Genomic DNA, 23,293 nt, shown 5'->3' with positions numbered 1-23,293 from the left:
TCTGACTTTGTGTTTCTGGCAATTTGCTCCCATTGTGCAGCACTTCCTGATAGGAGGCACTCTGGAGAACTGGGCTCAGTCAACTGCAAAGGAATGTGACATTCCTTTCTAAAATTACGGATGTTTCCTTGGATTTCTGGGACAGATTTCTGCCATTTTCCCTGTGGTGTCTGGAGAAAATGTTTCTGGATAGACACACACAAGAGTGTATATTTTAAACTGGTTGCAACCTGAGGACATCAACTGTTTATATTAACTGGTAATACATGGATGCATATTGTTATTTTGTCCCCATCACTATTAATAACTAAAATAAACAAAGTGAGTATTTTAAGCAGGATAGGCTATATGAAACTGGAAATAAGCTGCTCTGCATATACCTGCCATGTCCAGTGTAATGATGATACTGAACTTGTATCATGAATAACATTTAAAACAATGCTTCCCAACCTTTTTGACTTCTGACCCAAAAGCAACGTCTTGCAAGGGAAACTGAGGAGTTTGGCTCTTAGCTACAAGAAGCCCTTAGTACATCCATCTATCCATCCATCCACTTATTCCATCTGCTGGAGCCTATCCCAGCTCTCTTTGGGTGAAAGGCAGGGGTACACCCTGGACAGGTCACCAGTCCATCACAGGGCCACATATAGACAGACAACCTCACACGCTCACACTCACTACTATGGGCAATTTAGAGTCACCACTCAGCCTGCATGTTTTTGGACTGTGGGAGGAAACCGGAGTACCCAGAGTAAACCCACGCAAGTACAGGGAGAACATGCAAACTCCACACAGAAAGGCCCCTGCTGGGTTTCAAAGCAGGAAACTTCTTTTTGTGAGGCAACAGTGCTAACCACCAAGCCACAGTGGTGCCCTAACATTGTGACCATTATATGTTTATCTTCAGACTTTTTAGGGTGGTCTAAATCAAGCTGTAGTAGTAAGAATAAGAGAGAGGACAAATCAGGCATCCTGTTTGAACAAAGAGAGGACTTTCCATAAAATAAAAAAATCAAATTCTGTTACACCTGGTTAAACTAACACACATTTTATTTGTCTTTTTTTGTCAGTCTATACTAGTATTTAACTAAATACTATCAACAGAGTCAGTAGGTCAGTAACTGAGTAATGAAATTCATAGCCCTCAGATTTGAACAACTGAAGCTAATGTGTGATGTGCTGTCTTATCCTTCTCTTTGAAATGCTTTTATGTTGTAGCTGAATCTACTTTTAGTCACACCTGTTAAGTGTAGCAACATACAATTCTCAAAAAATAAAAGAATCTGTTAATATTTATCAAAGGTGCAATGTCAGCTGAGGGTTTTTGTAAATACAGATCTAAAAGAACAAACAAGGGGGGGGGGGGTTTCAGACGTCAGGAATGAGGAAATCCCACCCTGACCCTGCAGATAGAAGACAGGAAACAAAACCATTTGCATACAAATTTACCCTCAGTAGTGCAACATGTGCAGCTCAGGGTGAGTTTGTTCAAAGCGTGGGAGGAGAGCTGCAGACCACTGATAGTGCCCTGTCAGGTGGCCATTACGTGCCTGATGACATCCACAGGCTCTGAATACAAGGGGGTGAAGACAAAGAGGACCCATTTATGTCAAGTCCAGAGATGCCTTTAACTTTAACCTCTCATGAGCTGAACAACAGCCCAGAGCCCAGAGAAAATTTGTTACATTTTCTTACTTTTAGGGACAAAAGTATTTTTTTCATTTGACTGGAAATCTTATAAACTGACAATATATATATATATATATATATATATGGATGGGTAAAGCCATCACTTCCAGGCCTGATAAAGTTGTATATATATATATATATATATATATATATATATATATAACTGAAGCTAATGTATATATATATATATATATATATATATATATATATATATATATATATATATATATATATATATATATATATATATATATATATATATATATATATATATATATATAACTCCATCCCTGTTGCGTAATGAACAGATGCTGCACATTCCTGGCCTTTCACTGTAAATTTTAAAGTGGCGTCACTTCTTCTTAATAAATTAAACTGACAAATGCATTTTATCTGTGTAACTCAACACGTGTATTTCAAAGCTGCCATTAAAAGCATCTTTTAAATTTGCTGAATCAACCCAGCAGCTGCGAAAGCCTGTTGATTTATGGTGCAGTCGCCCTGCAGATAGATCACCAGAGGTGACGACAACTTTCTCTGTGATCTTCAGCAACACTGACACGTTTACAACTTGTCTCATTAAAGACTTAAACATACAGAAGCACCAAAGTTGACACAGGCATTAAAGGAGGGGAAGCAGGTTAGGGTCATTAATGATTGAGTCTGAATTGGCTTTGGAGATAAGGCAGAAATATGGAATTTCAAGCTGTGGTACATTAACGCAAACCCAGTGGTTTTTAAATGTCATTAACTGTGGCAAGGAAAGCAACGTTAGACGTGTTACATACAGTGGGTACGGAAAGTATTCAGACCCCTTTAAATTTTTCACTCTTTGTGTCATTGCAGCCATTTGCCAAAATCAAAAAAGTTCATTTTATTTCTCATTACTGTACACTCAGCACCCCATCTTGACAGAAAAAAACAGAAATGTAGAAATTTTTGCAAATTTATTAAAAAAGAAAAACTGAAATATCACATGGTCATAAGTATTCAGACCCTGTGCTCAGTATTGACTAGAAGCACCCTTTTGAGCTAGTACATCCATGAGTCTTCTTGGGAATGATGCAACAAGTTTTTCACACCTGGATTTGGGGATCCTCTGCCATTCTTCCTTGCAGATCCGCTCCAGTTCTGTCAGGTTGGATGGTGAACGTTGGTGGACAGCCATTTTCAGGTCTCTCCAGAGATGCTCAATTGGGTTTAGGTCAGGACTCTGGCTGGGCCAGTCAAGAACGGTCACAGAGTTGTTCCGAAGCCACTCCTTTGTTATTTTAGCTGTGTGCTTAGGGTCATTGTCCTGTTGAAAGGTGAACCTTCGGCCCAGTCTGAGGTCCTGAGCACTCTGGAAGAGGTTTTCTTCCAGGATATCTCTGTACTTGGCCGCATTCATCTTTCCTTCAATTGCAACCAGTCGTCCTGCCCCTGCAGCTGAAAAACACACCCCACAAGATAGTTGTCTTTGTGGAACTTTCTCCCATCTCCCTACTGCATCTCTGGAGCTCAGCCACAGTGATCTTTGGGTTCTTCTTTACCTCTCTCACCAAGGCTCTTTCTCCCTCGATTGCTCAGTTTGGCTGGACGGCCAGGTCTAGGAAGAGTTCTGGTCGTCCCAAACTTTTTCCATTTGAGGATTATGGAGGCCACTGTGCTCTTAGGAACCTTGAGTGCTGCAGAAATTCTTTTGTAACCTTGGCCAGATCTGTGCCTTGCCACAATTCTGTCTTTGAGCTCCTTGGGCAGTTCCTTCGACCTCATGATTCTCATTTGCTCTGACATGCACTGTGAGCTGTAAGGTCTTATATAGACAGGTGTGTGCATTTCTGTTTTTTTCTGTCAAGATGGGGTGCTGAGTGTACATTAATGAGAAATAAAATGAACTTTTTTGATTTTGGCAAATGGCTGCAATGACACAAAGAGTGAAAAATTTAAAGGGGTCTGAATACTTTCCGTACCCACTGTAAGAGAATCCGTGAGTGTCATAGAGTTGGGTACAGTGTGATGACTTTAGCTTCCTGCATATTTCAGTAGGTACTGCGAGGAAGTTGTTCTTGAAATGGCCAGTTTAAAAAAAAAAAAATCCCTTTCTTATCTTGATGTTCTTATCTTCCCTCACCTCCCTGTCAAGTGACAACAGCTGCCTTAATGTACTGAAGCGTGAAGTCTTCAAGAACCAAGAGTGTACACATTTTTACACTGTCCACTACAGTATGCAATTTGTGGTCACTGTGTCTGGTCAATATAAAAACATATATATTCTGGACACTCACTATTGCCTTGAAATGATCAAACATTATTTTAGCCAAAGCTGCAGGATTTGGACAACAGGCAACATTGTTTTTGGTTTTAGCAATCTTGCTATTTCAACACATTTAAGAGTCAAATCTGAAAAACCTAAGCAAACCAATAGGTGATAGGCCTAGTGATAATACCTAATCTATTTCATCTCATGATACATAGTAAATGTGTAGTATTTCATTTCAATATTTTAGAGCTGCGGAGAGATAACCCTCTTCATTTACGCTTAGAGCTGACGATAACATCACACTGGCTTGTGCAACCTTAGTGGCTATGTCTAGCAGCCCCTGGTTGTCCAAGGTGGTCCCCCATCTAAGTACTAACCAGGTCTGAGGCTGCTTAGCTTCCGAGATCTGCCGGGATAGGTCAGTTCCAGGACAGTGACGCTTAGGGGTCACCACAGCGGATCAATTGATCAAAAATGCATATAAAAATAAGTGGACAAAAACCCTTTGTGTTGTTTTTTGTGAAAAGCAGAAAAGAGAAACAAAACTTCCACACCAAATCAAAATCAATCATGCGGATCACCTGGCAATAACAAATATGGGAACAGTCCAAATATTCCTAATATTGATATATCAATAAGGCCAAATCACATGGTTTCACAGTATTTTGACTGGTGCTCTTCTAATCATATCATATCAAAGTGATGGACCAAACGCCTGGCAGTCTGACATCATGAGCGGAGCAGATGTCAAAGGCTGAAGGTGTGAGCTATGACATAATATAAAATATAAAAAAAACAGAAACCTGCCACCAGTTTAATAGAAAGGAACAACTTGAGAAAAGCAAGAAAAAAAAAACAATTTTTGAAAAGCAGTTTATTATTCTTCCTATCTTGTTAATCATCCCCTAAACCCTAATATTTACTTACTGATCCTTTAAAAGGGTCCAAGGGTGACAAAACACTGATCAGACCACAGGCAGCAGAAACCAAACCTTTACCAACCTGTAACCTCTGCAGGTTCATGGTTCAAAGGCAAGTGAGAGTTAAAAAAAAACAAAACAAAGTATGATGGTAATATCAGATTTTTGCTAAAGGTAAAACTTCTTACTTTTCAACAGCGTCACGGAAAGATGTTTTTTTTTTGTTTTTTTTTTAAACCAGAAAGTTGGAAGGGAGTCACTTCCTCAGGCATTTCATACAAATCAAAACATGTTCAGCTGTTTATGTCACTACGAGTTAAAAAATGTAAACGCACTCTTCCTCTCACCAATTCATGTGTGTCCCAGGAGATTGGTGTAGTGTAGATTATAATCAGTCGTTTTAGATTGTTTTTCCAACTTTTTCCTGTGGTTTATTTTTCAAGTGAAGTATATCACAGCTCTAACAGACTGAATGGCACCTGACCTTTGCTTCAAAATACTCATTTTCACTGTAATATGACAGTTGGGGGAGGAAAAAAAAAATCCAGTTAAAGTGTTGTGTGCTTTTAGTTTAGCTTGTAAACAAACTTGTGGCAGGTTTCTGTTTTTTTATATTACGTCATAGCTCACACCTTTAGGGTCTTTAGGGTCACGTTCAGTCAAACCTGTGCATGTCATTGCGTAACACAGAGAGCGAGGGAGAGAAAATGGAAAATGGAGCTGGCCCTGGATGTTCGTGGTTACAGGGCGAAATCTGCAAACTAATTGCATGAGACAATCAAAATGGATGGCCTCATTAGCTGTGAATGAACAAGGAATGTGCTAAATAGTTTTTACATAATGGAACACACCATTGGTGCATACACGGACAAGCTGCATGAAAAAAAAATTCCTGCCCTGTCTGGGTTACATATCTATAAAAATATGCAGCCAGGGGAATCCAACTGTAGGCCCGACCTCCATCCTACAGCCTCTGACAGCCTGTAGCATTCACCTTCAGCCTTCAGAAACCCTTCTCCGTCATGTTGCACTTGCCATTCCCAGTCACAGTCAATCTTCACTCTCCCTGACGGCCTAATGCTTTGGCTGGTAATCTGAACATGCAGTGTTGGGATTAAACATTCCAGCTCCAAACCCAGCCAGCAAACACCACAGCCTTTGCATGCTGGCTCAATCCATCTGCACTTTCAGGGTCCACTTGTTGCATCAGTTTCCACCTGCCACCGCAGCCTATTCCTCTGGCTGAACGCTGCATCACGCAGTCTCTATGCACAGCTTCAGGAAACAGAAAGCCAGATCCAAGACCACTGTACCCCTCCAGCTCCCAGCAGCCAGCTGCAACCCACCACATCAGATTCTGCCAACGGTTTGCTGCTCTCAGCATAAGCAGATTCAGTCTCAGCACTAGCATCACCCTACAGGCATCTGGCCTCCACAGACATCAGCAATTATTGCCTGTATTGGCTGTTGCTACTGTTTGCCAGTAATTTGAGTTATCCAAGCAATCATCAGTCAACGATAAAGTGTTTACATCTGCTGGACAACTACTAAGGAAAATTTGATTTAATGATACTGTATTTTCATTACCACACTCTGTTTTATCTGTGTCTTTACTAACATCTGGCTCTTCAGCCGCCAGCTTAGCCAGATAGCTGGCCACTTGCTGCTGGGTTTTTAGACATTTTTCGCACTTACCAGCTGGAAACCTCTACCTGCTGTAACCAAAAACAGTGCTATTAGAGTGGTGACAGTTGTGATTTGTGCAGCTACACTACACCAACTTCATAAGGCTTAATGAAAACTGAGGGAACCTGCAGGTTTGGGATGATATCATCTGTAGGTTCATCGCTATGAGCCGCCGTCTTTCACAACATATGCTTTCATTCGAGAAACTGGTGCTGTCAAAATATTGATGTTTGTCACTTCTGATTAAATCATGAATGCCACATTTTAAGTTGAAATGTATAAGAGAAAAGATTAGTGGTGAGCACCTCACAGAGTAGAACATCTTTACAAGAGTAGGAAAATCACCAAAATCCAGAAAAGGATGAAGGAGGCCACTCACGCGTCACCAAAAGGAGCGTGTGATAACGACGTCATGACCATCACAAGGAAGCTCATCTTCCACATCTGTAAAAAGCTTCACAAAGTAAAGGTATGTCTGTGTCATGTCACACAGTAATTTTATGTCATGGTGTTCATCCTGATACTTCCCATACTTCGTCCACCACTGTTTACATGCATCACCAGGCAAACAATCCCACACTGTAAGCGGGACACAAGCATGCACGTAACACACTGATTGTATTGTGGAGTCTTTTCCTCTTGGCCTCTCTGGCACAGCTCCCTTAGCACGGAGCCCTCAGCGGGGCAATAAGAACGCGCCCCTCTGTCTCTGCAGGATACTTGAAATCTTGCAGTGACCGTCCGGAGTCGCACTGCACGAGATGAGTCTGGCCACAACCTGCACCCTCTCATTCAAACCCCACCCGCCCAGAACAATAAGACATTCCCATAAAAATAAGGAACATGGTTTGGAGATAGAAGTGGGACATGGATGCATGCGAAGCACGACAGGCATGTTCTCTGAGGCCCCACCACGGAATGTGCAACAAAGAATGCATGCAGGCTGCAACAATTGTGGGAAAAGTTGTCTTATCTTATGAAGGAAGTTCAGCATAAAGAGACATGTTTGTCATGTCTGCCAAAGGGCAACAATCTGTGATGGGTACTCCATCACTCAGAAGCAGCATGAAGGATGCTTAAGAGAGGATTCTCACTTTATGGACCACTATGATAACATTTTTCACACACAGAAATAATCATTTGTCAGACAGACTGACATTTTGCCATTTTCACACTCAGAAGCCTTTGGCAGTTGACTCTACCTGGTTTAAAAAAACATCCCCACCAACCTCCACTGGTTCTAAGCAATCACACAGAGATAAGTAATCCCTCTAAAATCTATCGTTATTCTCCTTTATACCCATGACTAGCTATGATCTTACAGATAAGGGAAATTCCTGAAACAAATACCGCAGATGTCTCCTTCCCTCCAGATGGATTGATAATATGGACTGATTTTCCCACATGGTATTCACAAAGTTAGTTCATTCAAGGGCAGAACTTAACAGATAAGTTGGCTTTGTGTGTTTGCTAGAATGTCTTTTGTGTGACATAAGGTGTTCAGTGTTGTGTTTGGACTGTAGATCCATTCCTGCAGGGAAACTAACTTTCAAGCCAAGGACCTAGATGCAAGCCCCTAAATTACTGGGCCTTACCGGGATTCACATTCATTACTGTTGACCTTAGTATGACAGCAGTGCATTTAATTGCTCCCTCTGCTGCTTATTCGTGGTAAAACTAGCCATGAAAGACTCAACACTCCAAAACCACCTTTGCACTTGAGCTCTCCAACACTGATTTGCAGCAATAATTCATATGTTATCTCCATGAGTAAAATGTCACATAAAACCGTTTGAACCGGAATGTTAATTGAATGTAATGGTATTGCCAAAAAAAAAAAAAAAAAACCTACTAAAGCGCTAAAAATATGTTCACTGGAGGTAAAACAGTGAAGTAAAACAGTTGGACCAAAGACATTCTTCAGTTTATTTTTTTTTTGCATATTTCAGTAATATATCTTCACACTACAATAGCCTTCATTTAACTAAAGACAGAATTTTCCTTCAATATCTATGACTAAAATGTGTCAATTTGACAATTCTCATCACAAGGTCGACTTAATCTCATATTTTTCAAAGCTTTCAGTCACATTTCCTGCTCTTCCTTGCGCAACCACTTGTTTAGTAATTATTGCCAACATGTTACCAAACTGGCGTTTACTTACACATTCACAAGACGGAGCAACATTAGCTTTCAAACTAGGCATTTTTAGTTTGAAATAAATGTGTAGGTGGCTAATGAAAGACACCGAAATGAAGGAGCTAGTGTTTTTTGAGACACAAAGTCAGGTCAACTCAGACCCTGCTGCTTCAGTTTCTTTGACCATTTCTTTAATATTATGACACTGGTTTGGGGAGCCAATGGTATTAAGGTACAAAACTAAATTGCTGGAATGGCCCTTTAAAAGCATAACATAATCATTTAAAAAAAAAAAAAAAAAGAGAACACCTTGAGAGATCAGATGCCTTGATAGGTTTGAGAGCCCAGTGCTGGCAATTTCATTTATCCATCCAATCAATTATCAACTTAACCATTACTCAATCAGCTTGCAGCTTAAAGAATTTTCCTGGGAAACATTACGTAAATAGTGCTCTCTGGACTTGGATCGGCTCTTCCCTTTTACTAGGCCTCTTGAAGGAATCTCCACATATTAAAATTTTTTACCTCCCTCCAGACAGCCAGAGGAATGCCTCCCTTGCCAGATTCCTCAGTGCTGTTTGCTGGGGCTTACAGCACTAGTAACACAGACTACCGAATACCAAAGTGAGAAGTGACTGGACTCAGACAGCTGAACATTACTTCTGTACTGTTGTTGTAACAGTAAGACTGCAAAAATGAAAAACACATATTTCTTGACAATGATTTTCCACTTTATTTCCATTCTATCAGTGTGTCCTTCATTAGGAAAGTCATAAAATATAAGAACCCCATCCAACCCCCTTGGCCTTTCAGTGTTCAGTGCCCCACATGGTTGATATTAACATTCCATAAGCTTTCTAACAAGAGGACAAAGCAGGCCGCAGGGGAAGGTTCATGACAGCGCTGGCACGGTGCACGCATTCCTGCGCTAGACTGGCTGGAGGGCCTCTGCTGGGTGGGTGGTGATGGCGGTGGTGCTGAAGGGGTTTGGGACATGAGTAAACAAGAAAATAAAGAGAGCTACAGTATGAGTGGTCTTCTCTCTCTCCCTGCTGTCTGAAATGTCTGGACAGACGTGTACATACATGTACGCATGGTGTTTTCCCAGTTGTGACAGATGTGCAGGGAGGATGGACAATCCTTTCATTCACAGCAACATTTTTTTCCTCTGGATGTAAATCTGAAGCGCAAATTAACGCCGCATTCCGGGCGATTTTGAAAAACTGGAATACACAGCCTCCTACAAGAAAAACTGCGAAGGAACCCCGCTTAATGTCAGGAGTCCAACAAGTAACTGTGGTGGAATTCAGCAACCATAGTCAGTTATGTAAGGTCACGTAGAAAACACCATCAATGGTCAACACAGTTTTAAGGCCATTTCAAACAGAGTGCAGACAAATTCCAATCATGATTTGATAAGGAAACCTGTACTTTAAAGAGGCCATTTCGTAGCCAAGTGGCTCACTCACAAAATTTTAACATTAGGTTAGATACAAACCATCACTGTAAAGGAAATCAAACATACATAAAATCATGTTTTTTTTCTCCTAGCTGCAACACTCATATGGCAGAGACCGTACAAGCTGGAATGCAATGCTCCATATTGTAAAAACACCTTGGGCACAAGAGCTCACGTGACTGGTCAAGTTGAACATATCCAGTGACATACTCCTGAAGCAGGTGGGACATATTCCTATAAAAACTGGAACAAATCCGGAGCCCTGGCACACTGCCTGCCGTTAGCCGTAAGTAACACTTGTGCTTTTCTTTCTTTTAGCCCTTCTAATTTTTTTTTGCCCTTTTCCACCAGATTACAAGCTGGCCAGATGAAGAGCATTGGGAAACGTAATGTATTTTTGATGACAGCTATTATAGAATTTGCATCGTAAACCGAGTATCTTTTTAGACTTACGTGTGTAATTTGCCAACAGAGTTAAAGACGTAGGGGATGTTCCTTGATTACTAAAAAAAAAAAAAAAAAACCCCTCAGGTGAACTCAAAGCTCCCTTACTAAGTGTACAGAACACACATCTCCAATACCAAATGTCCCACAACTGTCATTCTCCACAGCATCCACGTTAATTAAGCACATGATCACACACAGTTTGTGGCACTGCGATTCCACACACTTTCTCCGATTTATTCCGCCTTACTCAGTCACTGACCATTCTGTACAGATGTCTGGGCAGAGTCGGGGCCTGAGCGATCAGGTAGGAACTTCAAGACTGTCCTGATGTTGTTCTCTCTCATACCCTGGATGTGGGTGTCCAGTCTCTGAAAAAGCTCATTGGTCCGTAACAGTTCGTCTTCCAGGAAATGACTGACCATGTCGTCTGCAGTGGACACTGACACATGCTCCTGGGGGGAAGAAAAACACACGAATGTAAGACTCTTCGCTTACAAAAGGCAGGAGCAGTAAGACAGTAGTGTGGACTCTTTGTGATCAGACTCACCAGTGGAGAGGTAGAGGGAAGGGGTTTTTCTCCAGACACAAGATTCAAAGAATCTTCAGAGCTGGAACTTTGTACCTGAGCAGCAGGGCTGCTTAAATTTGATGTTGGCATTGAGTTTTTCTTGGAGAGTCTACTGGAGGAGGAGGAGGAGGATGCAGATGAGTGAGGCCTGCTGTTCTGGGTCTGCTCTGTGGGGGACTGGGATGTGGCCTGCAGCTGCTGAAAGAGCCTCTGGATCTCTCCTTCATAGCGAGTGGTGGTCTCCTGCAGCGTAGCTCTTAAGCCATCTTCATTCCTACAGATTAAACAAGGTTCAGGTTCTTGATCCTTTGTATGTGTGTGTGTATATTTACGACCTACCTGTCCTGAGCCGGCTGTGGGTGGTCAGGTACGGCATGGCTGAGCAGGGCTTGTTCATATTTCTCCTTGTTGGACTCCCCAGCTTGGCCGCTCATCTCACTAAGGGCCTGTCGTAGCTGTCGATTCTCCTGTTCCAGGCTGCCCAGGGATGAGACATAACTCTCTCTCAGGGATGCAAGTGAGGAGTCCCCCCTCTGCAGAGAGCCAAGTGATTCAGGGCATCAGCAGAGAGACAGATGAATCAGATTTACACACAACCACCAGATCCAAATTAAGACAAGAATCCTGTCTGCAAAGCTATGCAATGACTACATAACAACTATGTCAAAGCAGACAAACCTTGGGTGACTGAGACTCCAGTCTATGCAGCAGACCTTTCAGATGATGGTTTTCACTTTGTAGAGTCTCCAGCTGTGCCTGAATCATCTGGGAAAAATCAGAAACAGGAAAAGTGTGACCTACTTTACTAAACCAGTCAGCAGATGACAGTATGACACCTCTAAACCCTTAAGAAAACATAAGGGCCCAAAACACAAAGCTCTTCTCAGGAATCAGAGCTTTCTGCAGGCAAAAAGTTACAAGCACAACAACTGCAATCCTCGACCTCCTCTGAAAAGCTCAATAAACCCTAATGTAATAACTTCAGTTTCATGTTTCTTCTCTTACTTTGAGCTCCATTACTTTCTGCTGTGCCTGCTCCACCTCACTGTGGAGCTGCTGCTTGACATCAGCCAAAGAACCGCTCATCGTTGTGATGGCGAGGTCACGCTGGTGCAGCTCGCCCGTCAGCTTTGACACCTCCTTCCTCATCCCCTCCACCTCACCGCTGTGAGTCTGTTTGGCCCTTTGAAGCTCTTCTCTGAGCTATGGAATGAATCCACAGAGGCATCAATACAGGTGATATACTGGGCTATGAAGAAACCACAACAATAAAGAAACCGCAATAGAACCTTTTTCATTTCAGAAAGGCAAGAGTCACGTTCAGCTTTAACACTCCTCAGTTCTTGCTCTGTCCTTGAATGGTTGTCTCTCTGTTGGCTCATCTTCTTCAGTCTGAGCAAAGCACAAAAACATCAAACTGATGTTGATAATTCAAAACAAACAGAAAAGTTACACATCCAAAATGATAAAAACATGTGCTTATGAAGAGGCTAGTGTTCACCTCTCTTTCAGACATGCCAGTTCAGCCTTGAGATGCACTTCACATGCTTGAGCACAGTGAAGCTTGGTTGCAGTTTTCTCCAGATCTTGCCTCAGGGTTTCCACAGCACTACAGCCCTGAGCTGTGAGACAGTCCTCCAGAGAGCTGCACACACAGGAATATCCACTAAACATTGTCATTTCACCTGTTCCTCGCTTTTCTGTTGGACTGCTGCAGACCAAGCTACTGACCCCGGGAGTAACAGTACACACCGCCCTCTTGTGGGTGTGTTCCTGAACTGCGTCATAAGGCTTCACATACATTACCGAGAGAGATTCACCCACCGAATGACTTGATCTTTAGCCTGCACTAGTTGTTTCAGTCTGGCAGCTTCATTACAAAGTCTTTGGCGCTCAAGACTGGCTCTTCGCACAAATGCATCCTGAGAATCCAGCGTGGCATGCAGTTCCTCCCGCTCCTCTGAAAACACCTGCACAAAATCAGCGGCAATTGTTCTTTTTGATATACAGTTTACTATCAGATGATGAAAAAGCAATAAATGTCCAAATGAATGCAATTAAACCTAAAGAATATTTGGCATTTTGATTGAAAAATAGCTTAAATAATAAATACATTATCAATAATCTAGGACATTAGGGGCCCTGCTATTTGCTCCTCTCGTCCTGCTCACCTGCTGATCTCTCTGGTGTTGTCCCAGCCACACCTCGAGGGGTCGGAGTCGTTCTAGTTCCAGCTCCTGTGAGTGCAGGCTGCCCTGAGCCTTCTCTAGCTGAGTGCGCAGACGCTGCACCTTTGAACAGCATTCCCTGTGCTCCTTCTGGGACTGGACAGGTAATGTCAGAAACTATGTGTGAAAAGTCACCTGCTTTTACTTTACTTCAGAATTAAACACTGTCTGACTTGACATCCCATGTATGGTTAATATTTTGCTTTTACTTTCACATGTGTGAGCTCATCAGTCAGACTCTTATTCTGGGCCTCCAGTGCTGTCAGTTGTTTTTGATACTGGTTGCACTGCTGCTCCCACTCTGCAGAGCGCTGATGATATTCCTGCAGGGAGAGGGATGGATAACTATGTTCAAAATAACCACTAGTTGGCAGTGAAGGGTAATTTGTAGGTGACTAGGGTAATGCGAAGAAAAGATGGGAGGGGAATTGGACTGCTGTACCTTTATTTTTCCATGGAGTGCTGTCACCTCTGAAAGATCTGTCACTTTTGTGCTTCCATTGATCTCCTTGAGCTGTTTGCGCTGACACTTGTAGTAACTTCTCTTTAATTTTTCCAACTACAAGAAAAATGTTAATGCTTTTTATCAACATATGTCTCCACTGTAAAAGGATTTTCTAAATTCTGGTGCAATATTCATATCAGGAGATATATCACATATGACTGTCAAGCAGAAATAAAAGTCCACAAATCTGTACATTTCCACTTTACCCAAGTGTTTTCTAGATTTTAAAGAACTTAAAAGAGTTTAACAAAAAGTATACCTACTGATCGATTAACTGACAGACTTGACTGATGTTTATTGCGCAGTAGACAAGTTGCCTCACCTCTTCAAAGACCTTCTGCAGTTGTTGCTCGTACTTGGCAACTAGCTCTTGTCGACCAGTCTGGGTGTCCTTTAGCTGGTTTTGGAGCAATCCAATCTATGATGATGGGTGAAAATGGTGATGTAGGTTAAACATCAACATTAAAAAAAAAAAAAACATTATATAACACCAGTGACATGCAACCATTCTGGCTAGAAAACATTAGCCCCCTCTCAACTTTTGTCTCAGTTCAGAATGAGAGTGACTACGACTCAGGAGTCACAGTTAAGTCATCACAATAAATGTGAAAACCCTGGATTAAATATAACTGATTCAACTGCAGTGAAAAACACTACAATATAACTTCTACCTCACCTCCAAGTCCCTCTGCTGAATGAGATTTCTGGACGTCAGTAGATCCTCTTCTGCACTTTTCAGCCTGTGCTCCATGGCCTGCATGTCAGTCTCCCATTCAGTCTTCTGACGATGGATCATAATGTCAATCTGTCGCATCAGCTCCTGGAGCTCTGGCTCACATGATGACAGCACAGAGCTGCAATACAGATGGCAAATCTCAGCACACAGGGGTGTACACATCTCACCGTTTGTCTGGCTTTAAGACAGTCTAATTATATTACCTTAGATCAGCATTCAGCAGATATCCAGAGGAAGACTCCATTTGGTTGGAGTCTTTTATCAAGTCTTTTTAAGATGACTAGCCCAGCAAGCTCTATGACAGTACTCAGTTACCAGTTAGCGTTAGCCATAACGTTACTGAGCTAAAGCGACGTCAGCAAACGTTAAGTTGCGTGAGATGAAATAAACACTCAAACAACTAACGTTACTCCAGATTACTTTGCACTGTAGCATGTGTAGGTGCCGTAAGCAGACAATTAATGTCTGCAGTATAGAAAACAAACGGTAGAAAGTAACATTAATTTCTAATTTCGGTGTGTCTAACTGCTTTTGTTGACATCGCTAACTGTGCTACGCTGTTCAACCGTTACAGCTCTATCGAGTACATTTGATTTCCTGATGTAAGGCGGTAACTCCACCTCCAACCTGTGACCTCAGCACGCTGTACGTAGACCTATGCGTTAGAGCCAAAGAGTTTAACGTTAATATAAGAGAGGATAAGATGACGCAGGGCGAAAATGGGTTCATTACGTGATCCGTGCGTGAATGAAGCCTCTTTCCACGTCCTTTTGTTCGATTACATAGGGCAAAATTGCCACAGATTGCTGAGAAGACGGCAACGACAGGTAATCCATATTATCATCAATATAATATCAATGCATATAAATCCAGTTGTCAAGTCAGCCATTAAATTGTGCTTTCCGGTCTCTTTGAGCACGTGGCTCGTTGGTCTAGGGGTATGATTCTCGCTTCGGGTGCGAGAGGTCCCGGGTTCAAATCCCGGACGAGCCCAATCTTTTTGATTACCTTCGAATAAAAAAAATGTAACCAATTGTTACCATACTAACGCGAAACGTCACCTCACTGTTAGCAGTGTTAACGGTACAACATCTGTAGCATTAACGTACCTTTTGGATTTGTTGCGGTCGTTCTGGGCCTCATTTCGTCCCAGTGCATGTTGCACTTAAAGAAATGGTCCTAATTTATGTACTTGAGAATATACTACGTGTTAACCTAAAATATTTCGACGTCACTAGGCTTTAGCTTACATTAGCTTGTGTTAGGTCGAACAGAGGTGTGAGATATTTCATGTATTTTACAGATTTTTGTGTGGAGCTCAGCTCATGGAAGTACCCGGCTCAGAATGACACACCACCATAACAAATAATTTCAATCAAGGGCGGGTTTCCTATTTAACACCAACTTTTACAATTCAGTGTTGTGGCTCGTTGGTCTAGGGGTATGATTCTCGCTTTGGGTGCGAGAGGTCCCGGGTTCAAATCCCGGACGAGCCCTAGTAGTTTTTTTTTTTTTTTAAGGAAGATACTTTTTTATGAACTCAAATTTGTAACTAGGGCTTAACGTTTTGAATTAGGGGGTGAGGGTTTTACCATATCCATTATCATTGTTTGCCTAATTTCCCCCTCCCAACCTTTTTTCAACACTGATTTCTCCACCTGCTGTTTATCAAACAGTGAACAAAGAGCTGCTCTGCTCTCCCAGCTGTTGTTTTGTGAGGGACTGGGCCGTGAGAAGACAGACGCTCCCACCCCACAAACACATCAGACACTCCCAACAGGCGGCAGACGAGCCAACTCTCCCCTCTCCATTCGCGGCAGTGCAGTTGTGCAGCGCAGTCTGAAGGGACAGGTCCATGGTTTAGGTCTGGGAGATTGTCGAGGTTGTTCTGGGAATAACATCAGTAATCGCACTGTAAGTTGGCTGTGTAGATTTACGTTTTTAATCTTATCTTAAACCCTTTTCCTTCAAATATAATACTTACTAGCTGTTTGTGATGTAATATTTCAATACTTTGTTTTTAACAGAGGGAAATAAACTGGAATTGTGGGACCTGCAGCAACAATCTGCCCTTGTAATTAAAGAAAACAACAAAAAAACTGGGACAAATACTCATTCTGTGACCCACCAGTTTGGCCCCACCATGGTTCTGTGTGAGGACAGCGAGTGCAGCATCTGCTTCTTGCCTTACTCTAGGACGGACAGGGTTCCCCGTATGCTCCACTGCAGACACACCTTCTGCGAACTGTGCCTGCAGACAATGTCGCAGGTCAGGAGCGGGCTGCTGACCGTGGGCTGCCCTTTGTGTCGTCGGGTGACCTGCATTGGCCGTGGCCTCAGCCTGCAGGAAGCACTGTGGGTCAACAGCAGGTTGTGGGACCAGATACCAAAAGACGTGGACAGAGAGGCCGGGGAGCAGGAGGAGGACGGGCTGGAACAGGAAGCCGAGGAGGAGAGGACAGAGGCTAAACTGGAACCTTCATTACAAGCACAAGGGTGGGTTTGTCAGTGTAGACACGTGGACGTTTAACCCAACAAAAATACTTTGGTTGTGCGGTTCAGTTCCTGTTCAAGGTATATTCAGTCTGAGTAGTACTACATATGGTGGCAGAGACACATATAAACTCAAAACAGCGTGACCTTTAACCTCTCTCGTTACCATTTATTTTCAGTTTCCCTTGTTTTTCTGTAAACTCTATATAGTGTGACATGCTGCTTCTGTAGGGTGAGTGTAAAAATGTTAAACAAACAGAAAGTGAAATTGTGTTATTTTAGAGCCTGACTCCAAACAATTCCAGCCATACCTACCCATTCACACATTAACGTTAATTACTAGGTTTGTCCGCAGAGCTTTTCATTAGCATGTCACCTCAGCAGGAGTAAAACATTGTCTAAAACAGGAACTTTGCCTTTTCAGTGTTTCCTTAAGGTCCTCCGGAACAAAACTCAAATTGCCCACATTCTTCAGAAAGTTCAATCTGATCAAGCGCCACCAGGAGAGGATCATGCCCGGCAGCAATATGTAAGTTCTGACCGTGTGATAAGTGACTGTGATAGTAGAGGTATCTCTGTAAAAAAAGGTATACTCATTTATTTATTTTTTCTGGTTTTTCTTTTATTTTGAAGAGAAATGAAATCCTGGCGCAGGCTTTCAAGTGAAGAGACCATTTAAAACAACGTGGACCAAGATGCTGCAACATGTTGCAGCGCTCAGGATATTATTTATGGATGGTAAACTAGAAGACCTGACTCAGCTTTGTCAGTGGGAGTGAAACTGAGGCCGTTAAGACCAGGAATCCATTTGAGTCCCTGTCAAGATGTTGCTTTGTCCTCAGCCAAAGGTGCCCTGTCTTACCATTATTTATTCCAGACCTATTTTTCCCAGCTGGTGCTGTGGGATTTGGTTCAGCAGTCCCAGTGGGGCTGACACCCTAAGACCCCCCCTCATAACAGATGGTCTCCTGAGGACACTCTCTGTTTTATTACACTACCCCTGCATGTAACGTATTGTTTTATTTATGACAGCTACTTGACAAAGTATTTAATAAAACTATTTTTTGAAAGTAATCTTTGCATATCCACTATTTAATTCTGGTGTATTAACAGAAATATGAGCTCGAAAGAAAAACATGACAATATTCTACTTTTCCTCTGTGCATCTTTTATGGCACATAAAGTATTTAAGTGACTAAAAGAAGAAGTGAAGCCAGCAGATTTCTGAGCAGCATAATGCGAATATTACTTTTTGTAGGCTTGATACACAACAAAAAAACATCACAAAAGACTCACTCAGCCATGACAGTGGATTATAAACTCCATTCACTGAGCATCTGGCAAGCACTCCATGATAGACGACATCAGAATTTAAGCTCATCACTTTCATAGAAATGGCCTGTAGTATTCTGTGCCAGTTCAAAAATATACAGCAACATCTCCTTCTGGGCGGAAGAATTAAATCTCAGTTCCAGGTCACCGTTTGGTATTACAGTCTTCATATTGAGGTCATGGCCTGTTGCCTGTTTGGAGACATGCTGGATGGAGCAAGAAATCTGTTAGTTGTCACACTGGTTTGGTGGCCAATAACTGTAACGGGCTGTCTCAACAAGCCCATTAAATACACTTTATCATCTTCTCACAGATGGTGTGTTATTCTGCCTTTCAGTACCATTTATAGATTCCCATATTTCAGTATATTAACCACTGTGACTGACATGTCCTCTATAACGCCAAACAGGGAGCTGCATCCAGTTTCTAAATGATCTGGCATCAGATGGGTTTGGCTGTCACAGCTGCGGTCTGGGCTACAGCAGGAAGGCAGCAACCCAGCAGAAAACTAGCAAACAACAGGGTGGTGGAAATGGCACAGGACCAATTTCAGTTTTGCAATGCTTGTAATGGCTCCTCGTGAAGGCTTAAGTTTGCTGATCACTGGGATTAGGGTTAAATGGAGCAGGAAATAACTCCCAGGGCCGACTGGTGGTGGTGGAGGAAGTACTAAAATCATTTACTCAAGTAAAAGAAGCAATACTACAATATAATTAGTATGAAGTAACATATAAAATGAATACTCAAGTAAAACACAAGTACCTCAAAAGGGTACTTCAGTGTAGTACTTGAGTACTTGTGTATTTACTTGGTCTGGTCAGTCTGATTAATGACAGTTACTAAATCGGGAGCCACAAACATATTACCTGGGAGGAACTGTGGTTATCAGTCTCTGCAACACACTGGCACAAGGCAGTGTCCACACTACTACCCATTACAACAAGAAGTACATCCCTACATGGAGTACACTGAGTGTTTTGTGTGCCTGAATAAAACAGATAGAAATACAGTACAGGACCAAAAGCGCAACATACTAAGACAGACCAAAGTGGATTAGTGACTGGGTACAGAATCTGACTCCACACAGGCCCCAGGGTCACCCTGTGACAGCAAAGCATTTTTACTTTTTTATACTTTGGTTTTCACTTCAACAAAGCTGCTGCAGCTTTGTACTTGGATACAAATATGAGCATGGGATCAATCTTTTTTTGTAAATTTCAGTAAGCATACAAATAAAAACATTTTTCCAAAACGTCAAAATTTCCCTTCAGGTAGATCCTGCATTTTCAGCTAGTGTCACTTCTCTTCCGTGAGCACAAATCTGCTTATAATAATTGAAATGTTTCTGTTAATATGATACCCACATAGTGTGTGTTCTTTCTTTCTTAAATTTGCATTTATTAAACTATAACCAAACAAAGTGGGAGGTTTTAAAAAAAATGGGGTCAACATCTATCTGTTTTTGCCCTGGGGCCTGTTTGCAGGTTAATCCAGACCGGGCCAGTAGAGCAGGCTGTTTGGATGACAGGATCCACTCCCAAGTCATCAACAGAAACTGGGGCTATCTGTTGTTGTGCCAAATAGAAACCATGCACGCCACAACTTGTTCACTACTTGCTCGTCACAGCTGTTGCTTCATGATTGGTAACCTACATAATCACACATGTACATCGATTTACTGACTTACATGTGATTTTATTATCACATTACCTGTTCAGAGTTTTAGGCTAAAATGATTAACAAGACATTTACAAATCAAGCAGATCATCAATAAAGGAAATGAGAACTACAAGGAAATGAGGCTACAAGAAGCCACAACACAATAGGTGGAAAGACAGAAGTATGAATGACTTCAGATATGTACAGTGTTAGAGAAAAATAAAAAAAAAAGGATTCTGCCTGACTTTGGTAATAAGACATCTTTATTAACCATTTGAAGAGACATGCTAGATCTCTGTACAGTGTGATGGAGAACCAGCTCTGGACTGATCAGGTCTGCTGCACAGAGCTTTGACAGAACATACACACCCTCAGGGAACAGCCATGGCCTCCATCCTCAAATGCAGACCCCTAACACACAGAGACGTTTGTTCCTTACTTGGTCCATGTCCAGGGAATGTAGAAATGGGTCTTAAAGAAGTAAAGGTGGACACTGCTATCATATTTAAGGGCACTAAATACAAAAGAGTGTCTACGGCTACCCATCAATCAGTTTGTCCTTTTAAAAATAAATATGCACTACGTAATTCCTCAAAAAGTGCTCTTATTACAAGGCTGTATGGTCAGTGATGAGTGGTACATTCTTATTTCCAGATAATAAATAGGCAGCAAGATAGAGGGTTGTACTTTTTTTTGTTTTTTGATTTTCAGGGATTCAAAGTTGAAGTTCAACCTATCTTCATCACTCCCAACTCCACCAAAGAGCATGTTCAGTCAAGATCTCCTGCAATTTATGATCCATCTCAGTCTCTCTTATTGTTATTATTGTTATTTGGCTCATTATGTTGGTTAGAAAGTTCAGTTGTTTTCACAAGAGTGCTCCCCTTTATTGAACGTGTGATGATTCATAAATGTTTTCCACTATTCTATGACACAATAACTCCAAATGTTCTGGAGGTAAAGATTTTTTTTTTTGTTTTGTTTTTTTAAACACCATGTTTCTAAGACTTACATTGTGACTCTAATTCTAAAACTTTCCTAAAAAGTGCAGTAAGATTTCACTTCAAAAGATAAGTTAAATCAAAGTAGTGTTCTCAACACTGGCCGACTTCATCGGCAGTACGTTATTATATCAGGCTCTGGTTGAAAAAAGGAAAAGAAAAAAGAATCCAAATTTAACATTGCATAACGCCAACGTCAGTAGTCAGTTTTAACACAAGCAGCAAAGAAAACCACCTCATCTCAGTGGGAAAATGTGGGGTGACAGTTTCTATGACAATCAGACAGGTCTTGAATTAAGTGACTGTACATTTGTAATGAAGCTTTTCATAACTTCAAGTTAACCTGAAACATCTACATGTGCAAATTAGTCTTTTGTCAGGAATAAAACAGGGTTACAATGTCCAAAGTCTGCCATTAAAATCTACAGATCACACAGGGAACTTTGTTTTTATGCTCCTCTGTTTGATTCTCCACTGCTCACTTGTATGTGCAGACTATCATAATCACAACTACCAATATGTCACACAACAAGGTGTTGCAAGTGGGGAAGTCAATGACATCCTGCAAACGAATGGTGGCCTACACGGTGCCGTGAGGTGGTGAGTATGACACGACTAGGCAGTGGCCCTCTATTACAGTATGACTGCATTCTAACGTTGCCTATACAGAAAGCACACATTTACACGCACACGCACGACAAAAAGAGATTCTGAAGTCAAGTATACAAATCCAAGTCAACAGTAGTCATAAACAAAAAGACTAAATGTTATCAGAGTGCATTAAGTCACTGGTGTATTGTTACCATTTACATATTCCAACTTGTGTACACTGGTAGACAGTACCTATGCTCAAAAACTAGGCATGCATTAGATACTCAAGATGTTATTGGTTCAGTTTGTTCTGTAAAGAAAAAATTATGGATCCAGGGTTATGGGCAGGACCTCTGGACAGGCTGTGAATGTTTACATTTAGGTAATAAACCTTGGTTGGTGGAGATGGTTAAGTATAGGTATAAATTTGAAAAAGCTAGGTAGGGATTAACATCTTTGCCCATAACAACAGTGGCATCCATAAGGATACGTTTAAAAATCACCTCTGCATCTAAAGCTCTTTAACTCAGAGCTCAGATGTTTGCAACTTAAAAACAAAAAAAAAAACAAAAAAAAAAAAAACACCCATTCCAGAGAGATTTCCCTGCATATAGAAAAATACAAAAAAAGAATATGGGGAAATTTCCTTTCCTACCTAAAAATGTATACACAGAAAATGGAACTTGGGGATCTGTTTTTTCCCTTACATCTTCATCTATTTTTTTGCAAGTTGTAAGACGTTTTGGCAGTTTCGTTAACAAATTAAGCTACACTACTTTAGAACCAAATTCACATATTACCAGCTCCAACCGATGAACAACAGGTGAGGAGGCCAGATTCTCAACGTGCAAAGTCAGCTGCAGGTTCACCAATAGGAAGCAAAATAACAAGCATGTGGTGTAAATGATGTTTGTTTTTAGTTGGGGTTTTTTTTTCACGATGGGTGATGAGTATTAACAGGAACAGCCGCCTTCAGTAGTCTGGGGCTCCTGTGGTTTGTCCAACTTGATGTCGATCACTGGAAAAAAATGTTAAAGAAACTTTGGAAACACTTGGATCAGTTACATGCATCTTAAAGGATCCGTGAGCTTGTATACTACTTTAAAAGTGGAAGCGGAGGCCTGAAGCCTTCTGTAATTTTCTACCATGTTGTGTTCAGAGACCAAACCACAGTGTATCTTTTAATGCAGGTACGGTGTAGTGCCACTTTACTACCACTAGATGATGCTACTTTATAAGGCTTGATTTATATTCTACCTCAGGCATCAATAACTCGGCCAAATGCAGCCAAAATACTTCTAATGTAACAATAAACAACACAACTTACCACAGAAATGCAGTTTTTCTGTGAAGTAGGTGCTGGAAATGAATATTCTAAAAAAACAACCTCTGACATGTGCAAGTTAGTCAGCTCAACAGGGAATCCTCTATTATTAGTGGGGTAGTAAACTGACAATGGATGCTGGCACTGCAGTGCTACAATTTAAGCTGATACCCAGTGGTTTGTTAATGAGTTGTTTGCTGTATGTTGGAATGATTCTGGAGTGTTTTTCACAGTGCAGATAAGGTGTTATTCCCAGTCAAACCTGCAGACCTAT

At 41.5% G+C, this 23,293-nt stretch overlaps 3 protein-coding genes and 2 non-coding genes across 6 annotated transcripts in view; 3 read left to right on the top strand and 2 right to left on the bottom strand.

Annotated features, from left to right (window-relative positions):
• Nucleotides 1–9,385: 9,385 nt before the first annotated feature.
• cep63 (centrosomal protein 63) lies at nucleotides 9,386–15,189 on the bottom strand. Its single transcript, XM_026305483.1, has 14 exons — nucleotides 14,823–15,189; nucleotides 14,560–14,737; nucleotides 14,206–14,301; nucleotides 13,821–13,937; nucleotides 13,588–13,701; nucleotides 13,322–13,474; nucleotides 12,975–13,120; nucleotides 12,652–12,795; nucleotides 12,440–12,542; nucleotides 12,156–12,353; nucleotides 11,829–11,915; nucleotides 11,490–11,683; nucleotides 11,130–11,424; nucleotides 9,386–11,034 (listed from the first exon to the last, which is right to left on the bottom strand). The coding sequence occupies exons 1-14, from the start codon at nucleotides 14,861–14,863 to the stop codon at nucleotides 10,834–10,836; spliced, it is 2,067 nt and encodes a 688-aa protein (XP_026161268.1). The 5' UTR covers nucleotides 14,864–15,189; the 3' UTR covers nucleotides 9,386–10,833.
• Nucleotides 15,190–15,306: 117 nt separating this feature from the next.
• On the top strand, nucleotides 15,307–18,136 carry LOC113129307 (E3 ubiquitin-protein ligase RNF186). 2 transcript variants are annotated; one of them, XM_026305224.1, is made up of 5 exons: nucleotides 15,307–15,446; nucleotides 16,296–16,533; nucleotides 16,647–17,115; nucleotides 17,537–17,641; nucleotides 17,746–18,136. In XM_026305224.1, the coding sequence occupies exons 3-5, from the start codon at nucleotides 16,763–16,765 to the stop codon at nucleotides 17,789–17,791; spliced, it is 504 nt and encodes a 167-aa protein (XP_026161009.1). In that variant the 5' UTR covers nucleotides 15,307–15,446; nucleotides 16,296–16,533; nucleotides 16,647–16,762; the 3' UTR covers nucleotides 17,792–18,136. The 2 variants fall into 2 exon arrangements, with proteins under 2 accessions (XP_026161009.1, XP_026161010.1); XM_026305225.1 differs by having other exon boundaries at nucleotides 15,308–15,446; nucleotides 16,324–16,533.
• trnap-cgg (transfer RNA proline (anticodon CGG)) lies at nucleotides 15,541–15,612 on the top strand. Its single transcript has one exon. It is a non-coding gene; the product is annotated as a tRNA-Pro (tRNA).
• trnap-ugg (transfer RNA proline (anticodon UGG)) lies at nucleotides 16,044–16,115 on the top strand. Its single transcript has one exon. It is a non-coding gene; the product is annotated as a tRNA-Pro (tRNA).
• A 2,210-nt stretch (nucleotides 18,137–20,346) lies between the features above and the next one.
• rab6ba (RAB6B, member RAS oncogene family a) overlaps nucleotides 20,347–23,293 on the bottom strand; it is a 47,567-nt gene continuing 44,620 nt past the window's right edge. The window contains exon 8 of the mRNA XM_026305441.1: nucleotides 20,347–22,713. Coding sequence (XP_026161226.1) covers nucleotides 22,649–22,713 — 65 coding nt within the window. The 3' untranslated portion in view covers nucleotides 20,347–22,648. The remainder of the gene's footprint in view (nucleotides 22,714–23,293) is intronic.

This window comes from Mastacembelus armatus, chromosome 4 (assembly GCF_900324485.2).
Source record: "Mastacembelus armatus chromosome 4, fMasArm1.2, whole genome shotgun sequence".
Taxonomy (NCBI): domain Eukaryota; kingdom Metazoa; phylum Chordata; class Actinopteri; order Synbranchiformes; family Mastacembelidae; genus Mastacembelus; species Mastacembelus armatus.
The sequence above is the reverse complement of the archived record's forward strand: the minus strand, read 5'-3'. Positions and strand labels throughout refer to the sequence as shown.